Genomic DNA, 20,285 nt, shown 5'->3' on the forward strand with positions numbered 1-20,285 from the left:
GAGATGAGAGGCTATTATCCTCATGCAACTGATGGGAAACTAAGGCAGAGAGAGATTAATGTCAAAGGGCTCCATTAATTTTGGGTGCCCCATTTGACATGCATAGGACCTGATTTTTTCAGCATTATACAGCACTTTATATGTTCAAAGCACAGCTCCCATTGACCTCAGTTGCAGTTGAGAGTGCTCAACACTCAGACAATGAGAATACACTATTAATGACCACTAGCAAAAAGTTTGGTTTGAGGGTATACATACACTGCTATATGATGGCTGCACGTGTCAGCATACCCAAGCTAGCTTTGATCGAGCTACTCACTAAAAATATACTTCTAGGAGAGTTGTGCCACTGCACGCACACAGAATTCATGTCCGAGGCAGATTTCTTTGCTTCCCCACAGAAAAATGACTTCTGACAGGGAAGAAAAGATAAGCCACAAAAGCAGTCACGCGCCCCCTCCACAGCAGCATGGGCTAGCCACCCATGTACTTGGATGGTTAATCTGTGCCACTGCTGCTTCACTGCTATTTTTAGTGAAATAGCTCAATTAAAGCTAATCGGATATGCCTACACGTGATGCAATCACATCTCCCAAATACAGTGTAGACATACCCTAAGTGATTAGCTTAGCACCACATAGGAACTGGTAGAGGCAGAGAATCTCTAGGGCCGTAATCAAGTGTCTTGACCATGAGACCATTCTTTCTCTTCCTGCGATCCTCTGCCTCAGTCATACAGAAATTCCAACTTCTGCAACAAATGAGGTAGGGCTTCTACAGACAATAGCCTCCTTCACTACACAACCCCCAATGAATCCTCAGAGCACAATCTGTCCTGTGCACTGAGTAATGAAGGGTCCTGTGGGAAAATATAGCATATAATCATGTAATTAAAGAATGTATCATAATGCATATGCAACAGGGATTCAAATAGTTTCCTAACTTTTAGGTGCTTGATTTTGCAACCTTAATGTTTTTAAGATAATTTTGTGTGCGTAATTTCCTAGGTTTCTAAAAAAGGAAACTAAAAATCAGAAAATGTAATCATGTGGCATCATATGGACACTCAAATGGTTCATAAGCCAGATTGTAATATTTAGAGCCACAGCAGACTACTTCCACTTGAGCTAATGGAATAACTGACAGCAGTACTAGGTTGCCATCCTCTATGTGGACCAGACCTAGAGGGAGATGAGATACACACTTTGCCAGTGGAATCAAATCACAGAATTATAGAATCGTAGGACTGGAAGGGACCTCGAGGGGTCATCTAGTCCAGTCCCCTGCACTCATGGCAGTATTATCTAGTATTAAGTATACTAATACTAAGTATTATCTAGACAATATGTGACAGGTGTCTGTCTAACCTGCTCTTAAAAATCTCCAATGTTGGAGATTCCACAACCTCCCTAGGCAATTTATTTCAGTGCTTAACCACCCTGACAGTTGGAAGTTTTCCTAATGTCCAACCTAAACCACCCTTGCTGCAATTTAAGACCTTTGCTTCTTGTCCTGTCCTCAGAGGCTAAGGAGAACAGTAAGTTTCTAGCCCTCATGGTTATAGATAAAAGCTTCAAAATATTACCATAGTATATCCTAAAGACTTAGATACTAGAAGACAAATATAAAAAACCCAACATTTATAATTAAAAAAAAAAAACTCTTATGATTCTTAAGCCAGTCTCATGACTTTGTTCAGGCCTGACTCAAGATTTTTGAATGCTTGAGGTTGGCAATAGTGGATCACCATGCAAGTCTCCCTTCCTTCCTGCCCCCAAGTCAATTTGACCTGGTGACTGAGCATGGAATAGCCTTCCCACCCCCAATTTGAGTATAATCAATAAGGGGTGGTAGTCATCAGATCATCCTCTCTACCATTACCTTCCTGCAGATTAAGTATTAGCCTACAGGAAGGGTGTAGTCTCTCATCTTAGAGAACCCTGGCACAATTGCATGGTCTGGGAAGGCAAGATGTATTCAAGCCTTAGTGGTAGCAGTGGACATGAGCATCCCCATGCACTGATACGTGAATGAAGAAAGGGTAGTAGGGCCAATGACAATAGAGGAGCTACGATCTCTCCTTTTTTCATGCTGCAAAGCACTTCCTGTGCACTAGGGCTTGTTGTATTTGTTTCTCTGAATAACGTTGTGACCTTTTCAGCCATTCTTTAAACTCAAACTCTGCATGTTCACACTGATACCTGCTGTCAGCAGAATGTGTCAGTTTTCTGCAAAACAGAACATATAAGCCCACCAACTTTTGTGTCTATAACTCTGTTTGTTTGTGTTACAGGCAGCCATTGGCTCACGTGTAGTGCTGTTGTTTCACAATAAGCATGGTCCTGGCTTGCATACTATTGCTCGGATTCTGAGCTAATCAATTGCTCAATCGTACTTGTACTTAATATGGCCCACTTTATCATAGAATCTAAGTGCCTCACAGTCTTTAATATGTTTATTCTCACAGCACACTGTGACAGTGGTGCTCAAACTTTTCCAGTAGTGCCCCCCCTTAACAGTAACGGAATCTGTCCACGCCCTCCTCCATTACATAAGAACATAAGAATGGCCATACTGGGTCAGACCAAAGGTCCATCCAGCCCAGTATCCTGTCTACCGACAGTGACCAATGCCAGGTGTCCCAGAGGGAGTGAACCTAACAGGTAATGATCAAGTGATTTCTCTCTGGCCATCCATCTCTACTCTCTGACAAACAGAGGCTAAGGACACCATTCCTTACCCAGCCTGGCTAATAGCCATTAATGGACTTAACCTCCATGAATTTATCTAATTCTCTTTTAAACCCTGTTATACTCCTAGCCTTCACAACCTCCTCAGGCAAGGAGTTCCACAGGTTGACTGTGCACTGTGTGAAGAACAACTTCCTTTTATTTGTTTTAAACCTGCTGCCCATTAATTTCATTTTGTGGCCCCTAGTTCTTATATTATGGGAACAAGTAGATAACTTTTCCTTATTTACTTTCTCCACACCACTTATGATTTTATATACCTCTATCATATCCCCTCTTAGTCTCCTCTTTTCCAAGCTGAACAGTCCTAGCTTCTTTAATCTCTCCTCATATGGGACCTGTTCCAAAATCCCTAATCATTTTAGTTGGCCTTCTCTGAACTTTTTCTAATGCCAGTATATCTTTTTGGAGATGAGGAGACCACATCTGTATGCAATATTCAAGATGTGGGTGTACCATGGATTCATATAAGGGCAATAAGATATTCTCCATTCCTTTTTGAATGATTCCTAACATCCTGCTTGCTTTTTTGACTGCCGCTGCGCACTGAGTGGACGACTTCAGAGAACTATCCATGATGACTCCAAGATCTCTTTCCTGATTAGTTGTAGCTAAATTAGCCCCCATCATATTGTATGTATAGTTGAGGTTATTTTTGCCAATGTGCATTACTTTATATTTATCCGCATTAAATTTCATTTCCCATTTTGTTGCCCAATCACTTAGTTTTGTGAGATCTTTTTGAAGTTTTTCACAGTCTGCTTTGGTCTTAACTATCTTGAGCAGTTTAGTATCGTCTGCAAACTTTGCCACCTCACTGTTTACCCCTTTCTCCAGATCACTTATGAACAAGTTGAATAGGATCGGTTCTAGGACTGACCCTTGGGGAACACCACTAGTTACCCCCTCCATTCTGAAAATGTACCATTTATTACTACCCTTTGTTCCCTGTCTTTTAACCAGTTCTCAATCCATGAAAGGATCTTCCCTCTTATCCCATGACAACTTAATTAACATAAGAGCCTTTGGTGAGGGAACCTTGTCAAAGGCTTTCTGGAAATCTAAGTATACTATGTCCACCAGATCCCCCTTGTCCACATTTGTTGACCCCTTCAAAAAACTCTAATAGATTAATAAGATATGATTTCCCTTTACAGAAACCATGTTGACTTTTGCCCAACAATTTATGTTCTTCTATGTGTCTGACAATTTTATTCTTTACTATTGTTTCAACTAATTTGTCCGGTACTGACGTTAGACTTACCGGTCTGTAATTGCCGGGATCACCTCTAGAGCCCTTTTTAAATATTGGTGTTACAATAGCTATCTTCCAGTCATTGGGTACAGAAGCTGATTTAAAGGACAGGTTACAAACCATAGTTAATAGTTCTGCAATTTCACATTTGAGTTCTTTCAGAACTCTTGGGTGAATGCCATCTGGTCCCAGTGACTCGTTCCTGTTATGTTTATCAGTTAATTCCAAAACCTCCTCTAGTAACACTTCACTCTGTGACAATTCCTCAGATTTGTCAGCTACAAAGGACGGCTCAGGTTTGGGAATCTCCCTAACATCCTCAGCCATGAATTACTGCACAGCCAAGGCTTCCTCATCTGTGGAGCTTGGGCTGAAGGTGGAGTTGAGGACAGGGGTGGAGCTGGGGCTAGAGGCAGAGAGGGAATAAGGGCAGAGCTGGGCTGGGGCTGGAGAAGGGGCTGTGGTCAGAGCTGCAGCTAGGGTCAGAGCTGCTCTGGGGGTGGAGCAGGCAGCAGAGTGAAGCTGCAACTGGGGTTGGAGCTGCTCTGTGGGTGGAGCTGGTCCTAGAGGCAGAGCAGGACTGGGGATTGAATGAGGTTGGAGGCTGAGCTAGTGTGTGGGCGGAATGGGGCTGGAGGCATTCCGCTCTTTCCCTGCCCCCCGTGGGGGCTGGCCCTGGCCCTGCTGTCTGCCCCCCTGAACTTTCCTCTGTGCCCCCCTAGGGGGCATGCCCCACAGTTTGAGGACCACTGCCCTATGAGTTAGGGAAGTACTATTATCCTCATTTACAGATAGAGATTGTTAGGAGGCTGTTATAAAAGGGAAAGTCTTAGAAACTTATGAGTCTTTTTAAAAGAGTCTGTAAAACATTTTCCATGGTCCAAACAGTAAAGAAGTGTGGAGAAAATATGTGCTATTTTATATCTTCATTTATGTTTATCAAATGTTTCTAGCCAAGAGGATTTTGTCTTCTGTTTTGCTCACAGATGTGTATGAATGTTTGAATAGTAACTACAGATGAATTATGTAGTTTAATTAAATATGAATTTATATAGAGTCCTTGCTTAAGCAATGCAGTTTTATAATACAATTTGGTCAGTGAGACACCATAACATGTGTAGTTCTCTGCAGGTAGGAAAACCATACTTCTGTTGTGCTAGGTAGAGTCAAGTCTTGAAGGTCACTTGGGGGAACAAAAGTAATCTTTCCTGTATTGCATGTTTAATAGAACTTTGGATTTACGCTATTATAGTTATTCCATATAGTTATTTAAAGGAGACTGGTTTATTTATGTAGTTTTAAGAAGCCTACAATGATAACAGGCTGAGACATCAGTACTTCAATTTTTTGCACTAGCTATTGGAACTTCTTTCTGCTAACAATTAGGAATGTGGACTATCAGTACTATTGTTCTTTCTTTCACCCTCAAGTCCAACTCTTGTTTCTTGTCTATTGAAATAAAGATTTTCATATGCCTTAGCTCAAGAAACATATTTTTATAAGAAATGTCACCCTGTAGCTACTCTTCTCTTGAAATTACTTTGCTGCTATGACACTGCACATCTAATCATTTAGAATAGTGAGCAGTCAATGTGTTCCTACTGTCCAATATATTTATATCAGCTTCTTCTGATAACCCAATTTCAAACAAGGGAATTTAGAGATGTGGCCAGCCATTGAACTTTCTGTTTCATGTGGTGAATGTGTAAGTGCAAGTATTTATCATCGATATGTGAACTTACATCATGCATATAAAATGATGGGATTATTTTTCTCTCTGGATACTCTGAATTGATTTTGACACTGAGTTATATGAACTAAAGTTACGCTGATAGACAAAAAACAGTAGGTAAAGTGTCTATTCTGCTACAGCCATCCTGCTCTGAAATTCCAAAGATTGAATGGATTTTTACTATTTTCTTCAATAGGGTATAATTGCCATGCCTTTATATCGTATAGTATAGTATCAAAAAGAATAGGCAGCTGTTTATCTTTAAAATATTTTGTCATTTATCTTATATAGATATTGTTCAGCCACTAAAATATATTATAAGCAAAGCTGATAGTGCTACCTATATTTAAGGTTCTTCAATACTTTATATTATAAGAACTTGTTTTCATTTGCTTATAATATTGCCAAACTTAAAATGTTTTAGGCTGAAATTTTCCTTCCTTAAAAAATGCAAACAGCCATTTCACTGAGAAGCTCTAGTCAGGGCCGGCTCCAGGCACCAGCACAGCAAGCAGGTGCTTGGGGCGGCCAACGGAAAGGGGCGGCACGTCCGGCTCTTCGGCTGCGGGTCCCTCACTCCCTCTTGGAGGGAAGGACCTACTGCCGAATTGCCGCCGAAGAATGAAGCGGCGGCGGTAGAGCTGCCACCGAAGTGCCGCCAATCGCGGCTTCCCTTCCCCCACCCCCTCCCGGCTTGGGCCGACAAAAACGTTGGAGCCAGCCCTGGCTCTAGCGTCTCCATTCTTTGGGGGCAGGGACTTTAAATTTGTCGGGGGGGTCATCCTGACACCAGGGATGTGCCTTTTGCTTTCCCCATGAAAAACAGTGCAAATTTGGCTGAATTATAAACTTTGGGACGGGGGCGGGGGAGGGGGGGGCAGTTTGCACATGCTCAATAGAGACTTATTAATTTGTTGGCTAAACTATCTCAGGATGCCATTTGTACATAGCACACTCCATCGTGGGGCTGCAGAGGCACAGTGGATTTTCCCTATAATTACTGTTATGGGCTGTTGTTGGCCACTGTGACACCTGGCAAAAAAAATGAGACCAAGGGAGTCTGTCTCCCCTGTACTCTCAATGCTTCTGGTGCCCAAGCAATGTGGAGGAGGAAGTGGCCTGATTGGATGCAGAGGTCTCAAGAGACAGACTTTAAGGTGGGGGATGTGGCAGAGGGAGTAGATTGGGACAAGAAGCTTGAGGGAGGAAGAGTGGAATTGGGATCAGGGGTGTGAGGTGAGGAGCAGACAGATCAGATGAGGAGCCGGAGTGAGTGGGGACAGGGACTGATTGGAAATGGAGATTGTGGGAGAGGGAGGGAGGGGAGCTGCCACTGGGGGTGGGGCGCCTCAGGGCAGGGGGGGTCGGAGCTGCACCGGGGGGGGGCCTCAGAGCGAGGGGGGGGTGGGGAGCTGCCGCAGGGCTCGGGGAGGGGGTGGAGCAGGAGGTGTGCTGGGGTGGGGAGCTGCCGCACGGCTCCCCGGGCCGGGGGGGCGGGGAGCTGCCGTAGGGCTCGGGGAGGGCGCAAGGTGGAAGTTTCGCCTAGGGCTCGAAACATCCTTGCACCGGCCCTGCTTACAATACCTATACAGCAACGTAGATCACCGCTATTATCATTCTAACAGAACTCAATAGCGCTACCATAACTGCAAAGTTTTAGGCATTCCCTTTATAAAGTCTATCTTGCAGTGCAAAGCAACATAATTTGGGTTCCCAGCAGAATTTAGCAGTTAGTTCTAACTGCTCCCATTGAAGTCCATGACAAAGTTCCCCCATTGACTTCTGTAGGAGCAGAGTGAGGTCAACACAGAGTGGTTTTGAAAATTTAATCTGTGAAGTTATACAAGTCAAAAAACAGATCTGTAGTAGTTTGGGGTTCTTTCTGGTCATTGTTTAGCTTAATGTTTTAAGTAAACTAGTTTGGATATTTTCCCTTTAATTTTATAGTATAAGAAAACAAGATCTAAAACAAAACAAAACAAAACAAAAATGCTTTAATTCCCAGATATAGAGATAATGTGTACTGAGAACTCTAAACCAGTGTCTCAGTCTTTCCACTTTCAGGATTCTTCTGATTTGTCTTGTGTACCCCCAAGATTCACCTCACTTAAAAACTATTTGCTTATATACTCAGACATAAAAATACAAAAGGGACACAGTACTCTATTACTGCAAAATTGCTTACTTTCTTATTTTTACCATATAAATCGACTGGAATATAAATATCGTACTTACATTTCAGTATACAGTATATAGAGCAGTATAAACAAGTCATTGTCTGCATTAAATTTTAGTTTGTACTGACTTCACTAGTGCTTTTTATGTAGCCTGTTGTAAAACTAGGCAATTATCTAGATGAATTGATGTACCCCCTGGAAAACCTCTACATACCCACAGGGGTATGCATACTTTGGTTGACAACCGCTGCTCTAAAATTATCAGCCTTCCTCTGCACAATGTATATAAGGGCTGTCAAGCAATTAAAAAAATTAATCGTGATTAATCGTGTGATTAAAGATATTAATCACACCATTAAACAATAATAGAATACCATTTAGTTAAATATTTGTGGATGTTTTCTACATTTTCAAATATAATGATTTCAATTATAACACAAAACACGAAGTGTACAGTGCTCACTTTATATTTATTTTTTATTACAAGTATTTGCACTCTAAAAAAACAAGAAATTGTATTTTTCAATTCACCTAATACAAGTACTGTAGAGCAATCTCTTTATGATGAAAGTTGAACTTACAAATGTAGAATTATGTACAAAAATAAATGCATTCAAAAATAAAACAATGCACAACTTTAGAGCCTACAAGTCCACTCAGTCCTATTTCTTGTTCAGTCAATCACTGAGATAAACAAGCTTGTTTACATTTGTAGGAGATAATGCTGCCTGCTTCTTGTTCACAATGTCACCTGAAAGTGAGAACAGGAGTTTGCATGGCACTGTTGCAGCAGCGTCACAAGATATTTACATGCCAGATGCGCTAAAGATTCATATGTCCCTTCATGCTTCATCCGCCATTCCAGAGGACATGCATCCATGCTGATGACAGGTTCTGCTCGATAACAATCCAAAGCAGTGCGGACCAACACATGTTCAGTTTCATCATCTGAATCAGATGCCACCAGCAGAAGGTTGATTCTCTTTTTTGGTGGTTTGAGTTTTGTAGTTTCTGCATTGGAGTGTTGTTCTTTTAAAACTTCTGAAAGCATGCTCCATATCTCGTCCCTCTCAGATTTTGGAAGGCCCTTCAGATTCTTAAACCTTGGGTCGAGTGCTGTAGCTATCTTTAGAAATCTTACATTAGTACCTTCTTTGCCTTTTGTCAAATCTGCAGTGAAGGTGTTCGTAAAATGAACAACATCATCATCTGAGACTCCTATAATATGAAATATATGGCAGAATGAGGGTAAAACAGAGCAGGGAACATACAATTCTCCCCAAAGTTCAGTCACAAATTTAATTACTGCATTATTTTTTTAATGAGTGTCATCAGCATGGAAGCATATCCTCTGGAATTATAGCCGAAGCATGAAGGGGCATACGAATGTTTAGCATATCTGGCATGTAAATACCTTGCAATGCCAGCTACAAAAGTCCCTTCTGAATACTTGTTCTCACTTTCTGGTGACATTGTAAATAAAAAGTGGGCAGCATTATCTCCCGTAAATGTAAACAAACTTGTTTGTCTTAGCAATTGGTTGAACAAGAAGCAGGACTGAGTGAACTTGTAGGCTCTAAAGTTTTGCATTGTTTTGTTTTTGAGTACAGTTATGTAACAAAACAAAAAAAATCTACATTTGTAAATTGCACTTTCACGATAAAGATATTGCAATACAGTACTTGTATGAGGTGAATTGAAAAATACAATTTCTTTTGTTTCTCATTTTTACAGTGCAAATATTTGTAATAAAAAACAATAAAGTGAGCACTGTACACTTTGTATTCTGTGTTCTAATTGAAATTAATATATTTGAAAATGTAGAAAAACATCCAAAAATATTTAATAACTCTCAATTGGTATTCTATTATTTAACAGTGTGATTAAAACTGCAATTAAATGCGATTCGTTTTTTGGGGTTAATTGCATGAGTTAGAATATCAGGGTTAGAAGGGACCTCAGGAGGTCATCTAGTCCAACCCTCTGCTCAAAGCAGGACCAATCCCCAGACAGATTTTTTCCCCAGATCCCTAAATGGCCCCCACAAGGATTGAACTCACAACACTCTGCAATTAATCAACAGCCCTAATATATATATATATAATATATATATAATATAATATAATATATATGTGCCTCTGCTAACATATAATATATATGTGCCTCTGCTAACATTTAGGAACAGATTGGTGATAAATAACTGCCTATGCGGATGAAAGCTGACTAACCTTTGTCATTAGCAAGTAATATGTGATTTAACCAATAAGAATTTAAAACAAAAATCAGAACACATAACTGAGGTATGTCACTTTCCTTAGTACAGGTTTAGGGTTCGAGTTATTTTGATAATAGGTCTGGTCTACAATTTGACCTAATTAGCTTTATCAGCACAAAGTTATTTTTCAAGTGTCAGGTTAGGGAATGCAAAGACATTTCCATATAAGATTTTCCTAGTGGCAGAAGTTCATGCCATAGTCTTGCACATTATTCTCTGAGAAGACTCCCTTAACCTTTGCAGTTTTTCTGCAGAGGGTCTCTCCCTGACCTCCCAAAGTGTACATTACAAGGGGTTATCACAAGTTTAATATTAAGGTGACCATACATCCCGTTTTGGCCGGGATAGCCCCTTTTTTAAGCCCTGTCTTGGTTGTCCCGACTCACTCCCCCCCCCTCCCCCCAAAAGAGGCATTTGTCCCATTTGCTCTTGCTCTTGCCAACTGATCAAGTTAGCAAACAGGACAAATACCCACCTTTGTTAAAAAAGTCAGGCGTGATGCAGAGAACCATGTGGGGGACAAGCGGAAATGTCAGCCCCTTGTGGGGGGAAGAGGCAGGGCTGGGGGGGGGAGAGAACATTCCAGTATAGAGGGGTCCCCACAGGGTTCCAGTGAGGGGCAACAACCTTGCAGGGGGTGGGGGGAGCAGGATTTCAGCGACCAGCAAGAGCAAAGGGGGGGCCTCAGGTGAGTGGCTGGGGGTGTCTTGTTTTCTCTTTGGGAAATATGGTCACCCTATTTAATATTAATTCCGCCTTGTCTCACTGCATGCATACTTCGTTGTTGGCAAGGACTGCTCTTCTCTCACTGCACATACTTCCCTGATGCTTCATTCCCTTCTCCCCTCAATATTTGTCTCCGGCTGGTGGCTACCATCCCACAATCCCACAGCTGACCCTGAGAGCAGTTCTGGTAGCAGTGGTACCTAGTAAAGACAGCTAAATTGGCTCCTCATTTCCAGGTGCCTTTAAAGGTGTCCAAGCTCCTCTTTGCCAGACAAAGAGCCCATGGAAGCAGTTGGAAACAAGGAGAAGAGTCAGCACCATGTGGCCCTCCAGATAGCCTGAGGACTGCTACTTCTGACTCAATCTCAAATTTATTCATTTTGCATCTATATCCCCTGGAAAGGCCTTTAGGTCTTCTTTTTCACCAAAGATTTGCTCTAGCATGGATGGAGTTCTCCAATTCAGAACCGGGGCCTGAGTTTCCATTACAAGTAGCTGATGCCAGCTTTAGGCAGATTTCAGCTTGAAAACATCTAACTGATCCAATTAATTTTTGTACACACAATGGTCACGTTGTCTCTGAATTAATTCTGTACATTTCAGATCATCAGGTTTGGCAAACTGTTGTAACATTAGCATTTTTATGGTTCCCTAAGTGAGTGCTTAGCTAGACATGGATCTAACAAGGCACTTAAGCACATACTTATTGTTAAGCACAAAAACTCATGTATGACCATTCTGTACATTAGCAATTTCCCACACACACCTATTTGGTGTTCTTTGGTGTTTTTGAATATTGAATGATATTCTGAAACTACCAAATAATTTAAATTTTAATAGTCACTATTAAGTATATGCTACACAATCTTTACATAATATGTTAATACTACTCATTTAGAAGTCTTAACTTTCAGTATTAAATATCTTGACCATTACAAATGACAGCAGGCTAAACTTTGACATACAGATTGCCACTTGGATATGACATTTTCTACCAGATAAGTTCCTGATCCTGCAAACAGATATGTGAGTAACTTTACCCACTCAAATAATTTTATTGACCTTACTCATGTGGGTAAAATTACTTATATGGGTTTGTACTAATGAGGCAAAAATACGTAAATCAGTTAAATAATTGACACAGCAAACAATGCATCATCATTTCTGCTTTATCACTTAAAAATGGCTTTTGGGGGAAGTGGCCAAAGTGTCTCTCTAAAATATTTTATTGTTCTGAAAAACAGTATTAAGGCATCAAAAGAAATATTACATATCTTTATATAATTATACATGCTATGCTGTGAGATTTCTGGTAATCCAGTGGCCTAATCTTTAATAAATGTAAACAAGCAAATTTTATAATCTGACATGTATAAGAATTGAGAAAAAACAAAACATAACAAAACATGCACACAATGTTCTTTGTCTTAAAATGAGAACTTATAGTTATACATTTACTTTCTACAAACTGGAGCCTTTTGAGTTTACATTGAGAAATAGCTAAGCACATGCCTACCTACTTTTCAAAGTACTTTTAGAGCTAAAGTGCAATAATGCTACATAATTTTTACTAACTGTTTATTGTATATCCTGTAGTAGTTCCCTCTGCACCTGAGATAAGGATGTGAAATTCTCCTAAAATTTCCCCCCTTTAAAACCATCGTCTCCACAAAGACCTAATATCATGGTCACCAGCAGATGCTTTTTTGAGTCTAACAAAACTGTAGCATAGGCTAGTTATATACTTACTTCTGGTATTACCCTGTCCTGAGTACTGAGCATACAAACAATAAATAACATTCCGTAATCCATCTGCAATGAAAGTTACAGCCCAGTTCAGAAGCCAAACTGTGATCCTTTTATATTGCAAATGCCACTAGGGCAGTGTTACTACAAATACAATATTTTGTCAAAGTTTTATTTTTCACAATTTAGTATCAGCCATTTCAAACTATAATCTGCTGAAACTTGTTGGCTGACAGAGGCAAAAATCATAGATCATTCAGGATTCTGAGTAGGTTTTTTTTTTTTAATTGTAAAACTAAATGGTGCTTCCGTATTGACTATGTAATAGAGAAGGTTAGAGGATGCCAACTCCATTAAGTTACAACTTTCAAGGTTATGATATTTATTAAGGGGTAAATAGTGAGGTGGCAAAATTTGGAGATGATACAAAACTACTCAAGATAGTTAAGTCCAAAGCATAGTGCAAAGCGTTACAAAGCGATCTCAGAAAACAGGGCGACTGGCCAACAAAATGGCAGATGAAATTCAATGTTGATAAATGCAAAGTAATGCACACTGGAAAACATAATCCCAACTATACATACAAAATGATGGGATCTAAATGAGCTGTTACCACTCAAGAAAGAGATCTTGGAGTCATTGTGGATAGTTCTCTGAAAATATTCATTCATTGTGCAGCGGGCGTCTAAAAAGCCAACAATGTTGGGAATCATTAGAAAAGGGACAGATAATAAGACAGAAAACATCATATTGCTTCTATATAAATCCATGGTATGCCCACATCTTAATACCATGTGCAGATCTGGTTGCCCATCTCAAAAAAGATACATTGGAATTGGAAAAGGTACAGAAAAGGGCAAAAAAATTATTAGAGGTATGGAACCATTTCCATATGAGGAGAGATTTAATAAAACTGGGACTTTTCAGCTTGAAAAAGAGACGACTAAGCAAGGATACAACAGAGGTCTATAAAATCATGACTGGTGTGGAGAAAGTAAACAAGGAAGTGTTATTTACTCCTTCTCATAACACAAAAACTAGGGGTCACCAAATGACATTAATAGGCAGCAGGTTTAAACCAAACAAAAAAGTATTTTTTCACACAACGCACAGTCAACCTGTGGAACTCCTTGCCAGAGGATGTTGTGAAGGCCAAGACTATAACAGGGTTCAAAAAAAGAACTAGATAAATTCATGGAGGATAGGTCCATCAATGGCTATTAGCCAGGATGGACAGGGATGCAAAACTATGCTCTGAAGTGTCCGTAGCTTATGTTTGCCAAAAGCTGGGAATGGGAGATAGAAGATGGATCACTTGATGATTACCTGTTCTGTTCATTCCCTCTGAAACACCTGGCATTGGCCACTGTCGGAAGACAGGATACAGGGCTAGATGGACTATTGGTCTGACCCAGTATGGCCATATTATGCATTGGAATGAAAATTTGTATTTTTTTTTTTTACAAAACAGAATGGTGTGGAACCCTCCATTTTCAGATTGAAAAGGATAAGTTCCTGATTAGTGTGCCTTCCTCTCTGGTCAGAAGTGAATAGATTGCCTTCGAACTCAGAAATCTTCCCATTAGAAACTTCATCAAACCAATATGTCTTTGTGAAATGTTTTGGTTTTGGCGAAACAATATAATTCAATGTCAAAAATGTCCCAAGAAGCTCTACTATGTAACATTTGTACTGTTCAGAAACAGTCTAGATAATGTAATAAAGGATTTTTATTATGCAAAGTTTCATTAAAAGGAACAGGTTGGGTGGTGGAGTTTTAATGGTGCACAAGATGAATATAACACTTGCTCAGGCATCTTATGTAATAAGCATCAAGTTTTCTGAGTACCTGGGGCAGTAATTTCATTATCCGTTATTGTCACAATGTTACGTCTCATTTAAATGAATGTGACACCTGCAATTCACTACAAAAGTTTTTTTCTCCTGCTGACAATAGCCCACCTTAACTGATTGCACTAGTTATAGTTGGTATGGCAACACCCATTTTGTCACATTCTCTGTGTGTGTGTGTGTGTGTGTGTGTGTGTATCTTCCTATTGTATTTTACATTGCATGCATCCGATGAAGTGGGTTTTAGCCCACGAAAGCTTATACTTAAATAAATTTGTTAGTCTCTAAGGTGCCACAAGTATTCCTCGTTCCTCTAACAAAAATAATGTAGCTCATGCGGCATCTCAAAATAAGGCTAGCCTTTTATGAATAAAGCTTAAAGAAAATGAAATTAAATAGAGCTGTAGTAAAAACTTGATAAAAAGGGGGAAATTCAAAGTTGGGACCATCCTTTTACCAGGGGAGTCTTCGCTATTACTACCCTTCTTTCACCCCATTGTGCCGAAGCAGTATAGCTCACCTGGTTTTCCATGAAGAGGGCTTCAGAAGAGTGGCGATGCTATATACCATCTAGCATGAGCTACAATATCCAGGCACAAAAGGGGACGTTAAGGACAGAATAAGGTCAACTTTTATCCAAAATCCCCAGAGGCCTATTCCATTTTTAACTCTATTTTCTTGCTTTTTGTGTGGTTGTTTGATCCTAGAGTTATTTTAATACAGTTTTTGCATTTCATATTAAACAGTGTACATAAAATACACTGGGTAATATCAAGTAGAACATGAGAGATATTACTGCACATGTGAAATTACTGTTTGAATGAATCCTCAGCTCCATTAGGTAAATTTAAGTAGAATTAAAATGTTTACATTTCTTTGGACATAAAAGTCCAAATAGGAAGAGGGCATAAAAGAAATGCGTACACTATTTCCTCTGAGCTGTTGACATTTGTATCAGTAAATACAGTAGAAGATCTTTTCAACAATGCAAAGAATTTTCTAACCATAAAGGAATGCCAAAGGAATCATTATTAAAAGGTTTGTCATTCCTCTTAACCTGCACTGTAAACAGTGAATTGCTGGTGCATAGTTAAGTAATATTTAAACATGGAATGTACATTTAATTTTATAAATTACATGAAATGCAGGTTAAAGAGCAAACGTTTTAGCAATAGCAGCAGCATTCCTTGACATTATGTGCAACATAATTTAAGTGAACATCACACCTACTCACCAAAACAGTGACACATAACGTACTTGAAAGAGTAGACAAAAGAAGCATTAAGAAGCAATTACATTTGATGAGATATCTCAATAAAAGACTCTGGTATTTGATGACTGATGAACAGTCAAATCTCTAGAGTTTGAGTCTCTTGTAATACATTTTATTAAGTAGCTGTTTGAAGTTGCAAGCCCCATGTGCATCCAACGGCAGAACTATGCATTATGTTTTAGGTGATTATTTAACTCTGGATTATGAGTACTGATGAAAGTGGCAGAGAACATGCCAGTTGCAAAACTGCCTACCCACACACTTGAAAATATTTATTGTGTACATGACCTTGGCAGGTTAAAGTATGTAGAAAAAATATTTATCATTTTATTCTAGTAAGAGGAGTCAAAAAGAAAGGAGTAATCACTATTAAGCATTTGGTCCATTCACACAGTTGCCTCATGCTATTTTTTTTTAAAATTAGCTAATAAAATCATAGGTGCATACATTTGATGTTGGTTTGCTTGGTTGTTTTTGTTAAAATATATTCTATTACAATCTGCTAGGGAAACACTAGCTTAACACAACTGATTTGATATATAGTCATGTGATTTGCGTGACACTAAGAGCAGAAGAAAGCTAAAAAGTTGCATGTTTTCATTAACTTATTTCATTTTAAAAATCTACAATGTTTTATAGTTTTAAATTTGATATTCCTGATGTAGAGTTACACAATTGTAAGATGGTACCTTGCCATGATAATGTTTTTTAAAAAGAAAGTGCTTTGCTTAACAGATCTCAAATCAGTTGCACGTAAATCATATACATTACTTTAATGTAATTTGTGTAACAATAAGCACATATAAAAAAAAGGTCAGAGAATATTTCTAAGGACAGCCCCATTAAACACTCAAACAAAATATACACATCATATATTCAACAAATATTAGAATATTTTCCAAAAGTGAATCATCTTGTTTGACCAGCATAAAAAGTTTGATGCAGTTGATCAGAACTATGTCTAAGTCATTTTTACTATGTGCAGTTCCATGAAAGAAGAAACTTGTTTTTTTCTAAATTACAATCCAATTTTTCAGCATTTAACCCTAAAAAGATCATAATTTTTTCATAATATACTTTACTCGGAAGGAAACAAGAGTAAGTGATGGAAAAGGAAACTGACAGCTACTTGAATGGTACACACACGTAAGAGTACATTTAAGCTTCAAGTTGCCAGGAAAATGCAGAATACTAACTCTTTGCAGCAAAGCTCCCAAATCATAGGTCAAAAGAATAGCAGCCTTATTTAAAAATAATTTTTGTGCATGACTGATTATACTGTCAACACCTTCCGTTAGAGAATGGCATAATACACTCAGACGTCTGTGAGTAGCTTCTCTCCCATTGTCCCCTCAGGCATTTCCAATCCATTGGGATAAGTCAGAGAGAGACCAGGAACTCAGAACACTGACAGGTACAGAGAATTATTCAAGTGCATTGCAGTTTATAATACAGTTTTTGCAGGGGTCTTAAAAACAAGCATTCTATTTTGATTTATAGCTACTACTGCAGATGTCTGACAGCAAATTAAGGGGGGGGAGGGAACCCTGATTACTTAATTCCTGAAGCAATTCTGAACATGCAGCAGCAAAGAATCCCACTTGAGTTACTTTCTACTGTAAAGATCAGGGCACAGTCCAGACACAAAGGACAGACTTTCAATCAACAAATATTAATCATCAACTTGAACTTATGCAGGAACAATTATTTTTTAAAAAGCAGTGTAGTAGAAATATGAATGCAGTTATATTTATATATAAAAGTGTTCTAAAAAGATTATCATATCTGTTTACAACACAAAGTCCTCTAACAAAAGGCTTGCAACAGTAAGAATCAATTAACTGCACCTGAAATATTAACCACTTCTACAGACCCTGCTTGATTTGAAAGCTACAATACTATAGCTTTTCTATCTAATCCAGCAAATTTAGACAAATAAATAATAGTTGTCTAATGCTTGTAATACCTGCATGAGGCTCACACGTAGATATCTATCCAGTGTTAGCAATTTGTAATTAAAAACAACATTGAATATTTATCACAAGAAGAAAACATTAGGTTACACCGTGCTTACTTCGAAAATGCTCTGAAGCATAATAATAGACATCCTCATAGCCCTCATGGTAATCCTCCTCGGGTCGATACTTTTTGCCTTTTCTTCTTCTCGATCTTCTTATCTGCTTCACAAAGCCCAAGAAACGTTCCATCTCTTTCACCAGCGCACAGTTATCAGTCCAGTTTACCTTTTGCTGGTCTTAGCAGCTAAGCTTCACAAAAAGCTGTTTGAGCATGAACGAACAGCAAATATAGATGGAGAGCTGCACCCTTTCACTAGCCACTCTGATACCATTTAAAAAAAAAAATAAAAAAAAAATAAAAAAGCCCCAACAGTTTCAGTTATGACAAAGCATTTTGTTTTACCTTTAAAGGGATCTTTATCAAATCCATTGTTTTTATGTTGAAATACTGCAACCAAGGTAAAGGAGGAAATAAAGAGAAGTGTTTGATCACAATCAGCTTTTAGACAAAACAGAACAAAGTTCAGAAGATCTGCCTGACAGCAAGAGGAATCCCAGCACTAAAATTTCACTACCCTATGTCTTCATCATTTGAAGAGGAGCTGGGGGGGCGGGGATACATGTTAGTCAATGGACTCAACCATATCTGAAGGCAAAACAGGTTTTCTGTAGCCTGTTAATCACTACCCTGATGTTTACTGTGGCACATGCTCAAGACCTCATTTGATTTCATTTGCTTTAAAAATGTTAACCACGCTGATCCATTTCCGATACCACACATGGTGGATGAATAAACAACAAAAGTGGTTTAATCCATATACACAGCCTACTCACCGACAAGTGTGTGCGCTGAATGTGTTAATTGGAGCAGCAGGGAGAAAGCTCGGCAGCTGCTTAAAAATGACACGTTTACCCACAGGGCATTAATGTATTCCAATCATTGTTTGATCTAAATATTAAAATGCACTTCACAGACAGGCTCCTTATAGATCCAGCACAGCTATACAGTAATGCAAACAAAGCAAGCTACATCATGACCACACCGTACTGCCTACCCTTTACTGTACTCATCTAAAATCCTAGCTGAGTTGTAAAACTTGAAAAAAAAACAGAGCAAACCAACCAGACATGAAGCAGAACTCTGTTCTGTAAGCAAAAAGCCTGAAAAGGTGCTCACATTTTTCTGACCACTTGTTTCTGCATTCCACAATTATTCTCTAAGATAAGACAGGAATTTCACAAGCGTTTTTGGCAAAATTCCCCTCCTTTAGGGTTTTTGCCGTCCCAAGCGGCACAAAAAAAAAAAAGCCGCAATCGCGATCGGCGGCAGCAATTTGGCAGAAGGTCCTTCGCGGCGAGCGGGAGTGAGGGACCGGCCGCCGAATTGCCGCCGAAGAGCTGGACGTGCCACCCCTCTCCGAAGTGGCCGCCCCAACACCTGCTTGGCAAGCTGGTGCCTGGAGCTGGCCCTGCATGTTTGGAATGCAATTAATCACATCAGTCAAATTATTTTGTACCTACTTACCTATCACCGGAACATATCCTGTTCCTCCTTACCCTATGAGAGGAGTCCCAATTATTTACTTTGAAAGCCTGGTCACTATAGTTATTTGATGAACAAGTCACTAATTCAATTCATTTTAGGTTATGTCTACACTACGAGCTAGGAGTGTGATTCTCCTGCTTGCGTACATATATTCATGATAGTTCAATGAGAACTAGTGTGAGTATCAGTAGTGTAGCTGCAGTAGAGGTGAACTGAGCTATGCCCTGTACAAACACTCCTGAAATCAGAGGGCACCTACTTGGCACAGCTAAGCCATGTCTTCACTGCCACTGCCCATGCATGCTACTGCTGCTACACTATTTATATTTGTGCTAGCTCTTGTCAAGCTCCTGGGAGTATTTGTACACAAGCAGGGGAATCTTCACACCCTTAGCTTGTAGTACAGACATAGCCAAGTATCATAGCTCTCATATGGAAATTATTTTTTGTTACATTCCTGAACACTGAGATTGCGTGATAAGATGATGGAAAACAACATAATGTCACATTTTTTAAAAAGTAATAAAACTTTGTATAGGTATTTTTATGAACAGATCACTGCATCCTCCAGCGTTTTAGTTTCTCTCCCTTTTTTGCTACTCTGCTTCCAAACAGTACAAAACATATTAAATGAAAATTGTGACACCTTTTCTGCAAATATTTAGAGTATTATAGCAGGAGAGGCAGACGCCCCTGAAGAGTTAGGTCTTATTATTATTATTGCTTACGTACTCCCAGTCTATAACTCTCTCTCCCAATCCCTTTTTCAATAAGATATTAACAGCGGGCTGGATCTGGCCCGTCTAATATTTCTGTCCAGCCCGTCTAATATTTCTGTCCAGCCCGCCGGGGTCTTTGGCTGCCCCCTCGCAATCTCCGGGCTGCTAAAAGTCCCAGGGCGCAGCGGGGTGCTAAGGCAGGCTGCCTTCCTGCCGT

At 39.4% G+C, this 20,285-nt stretch overlaps 1 protein-coding gene across 14 annotated transcripts in view; it reads right to left on the reverse strand.

The window, feature by feature from the left end:
* Positions 1 to 20,285, reverse strand: part of GRIP1 (glutamate receptor interacting protein 1) — a 564,775-nt gene that overhangs the window by 328,622 nt on the left and 215,868 nt on the right. For 3 of the 14 annotated variants that reach the window (XM_042852294.2, XM_065558558.1, XM_005295545.5), the window contains exon 1: positions 17,860 to 18,382. The exons of 5 other annotated variants lie outside the window; for them this stretch is intronic. In XM_042852294.2, the coding sequence (XP_042708228.1) occupies positions 17,860 to 17,992 (133 nt within the window). In that variant the 5' untranslated portion in view covers positions 17,993 to 18,382. Of the gene's footprint in view, positions 1 to 17,859; positions 18,392 to 20,285 lie in introns of those variants that run through there. 6 more of the 14 variants (XM_042852436.2, XM_042852397.2, XM_008170959.4 and 3 more) reach the window with 3 other exon arrangements.

The sequence above is a fragment of the Chrysemys picta genome, chromosome 1, assembly GCF_011386835.1.
Source record: "Chrysemys picta bellii isolate R12L10 chromosome 1, ASM1138683v2, whole genome shotgun sequence".
Classification (NCBI taxonomy): Eukaryota; Metazoa; Chordata; order Testudines; family Emydidae; genus Chrysemys; species Chrysemys picta.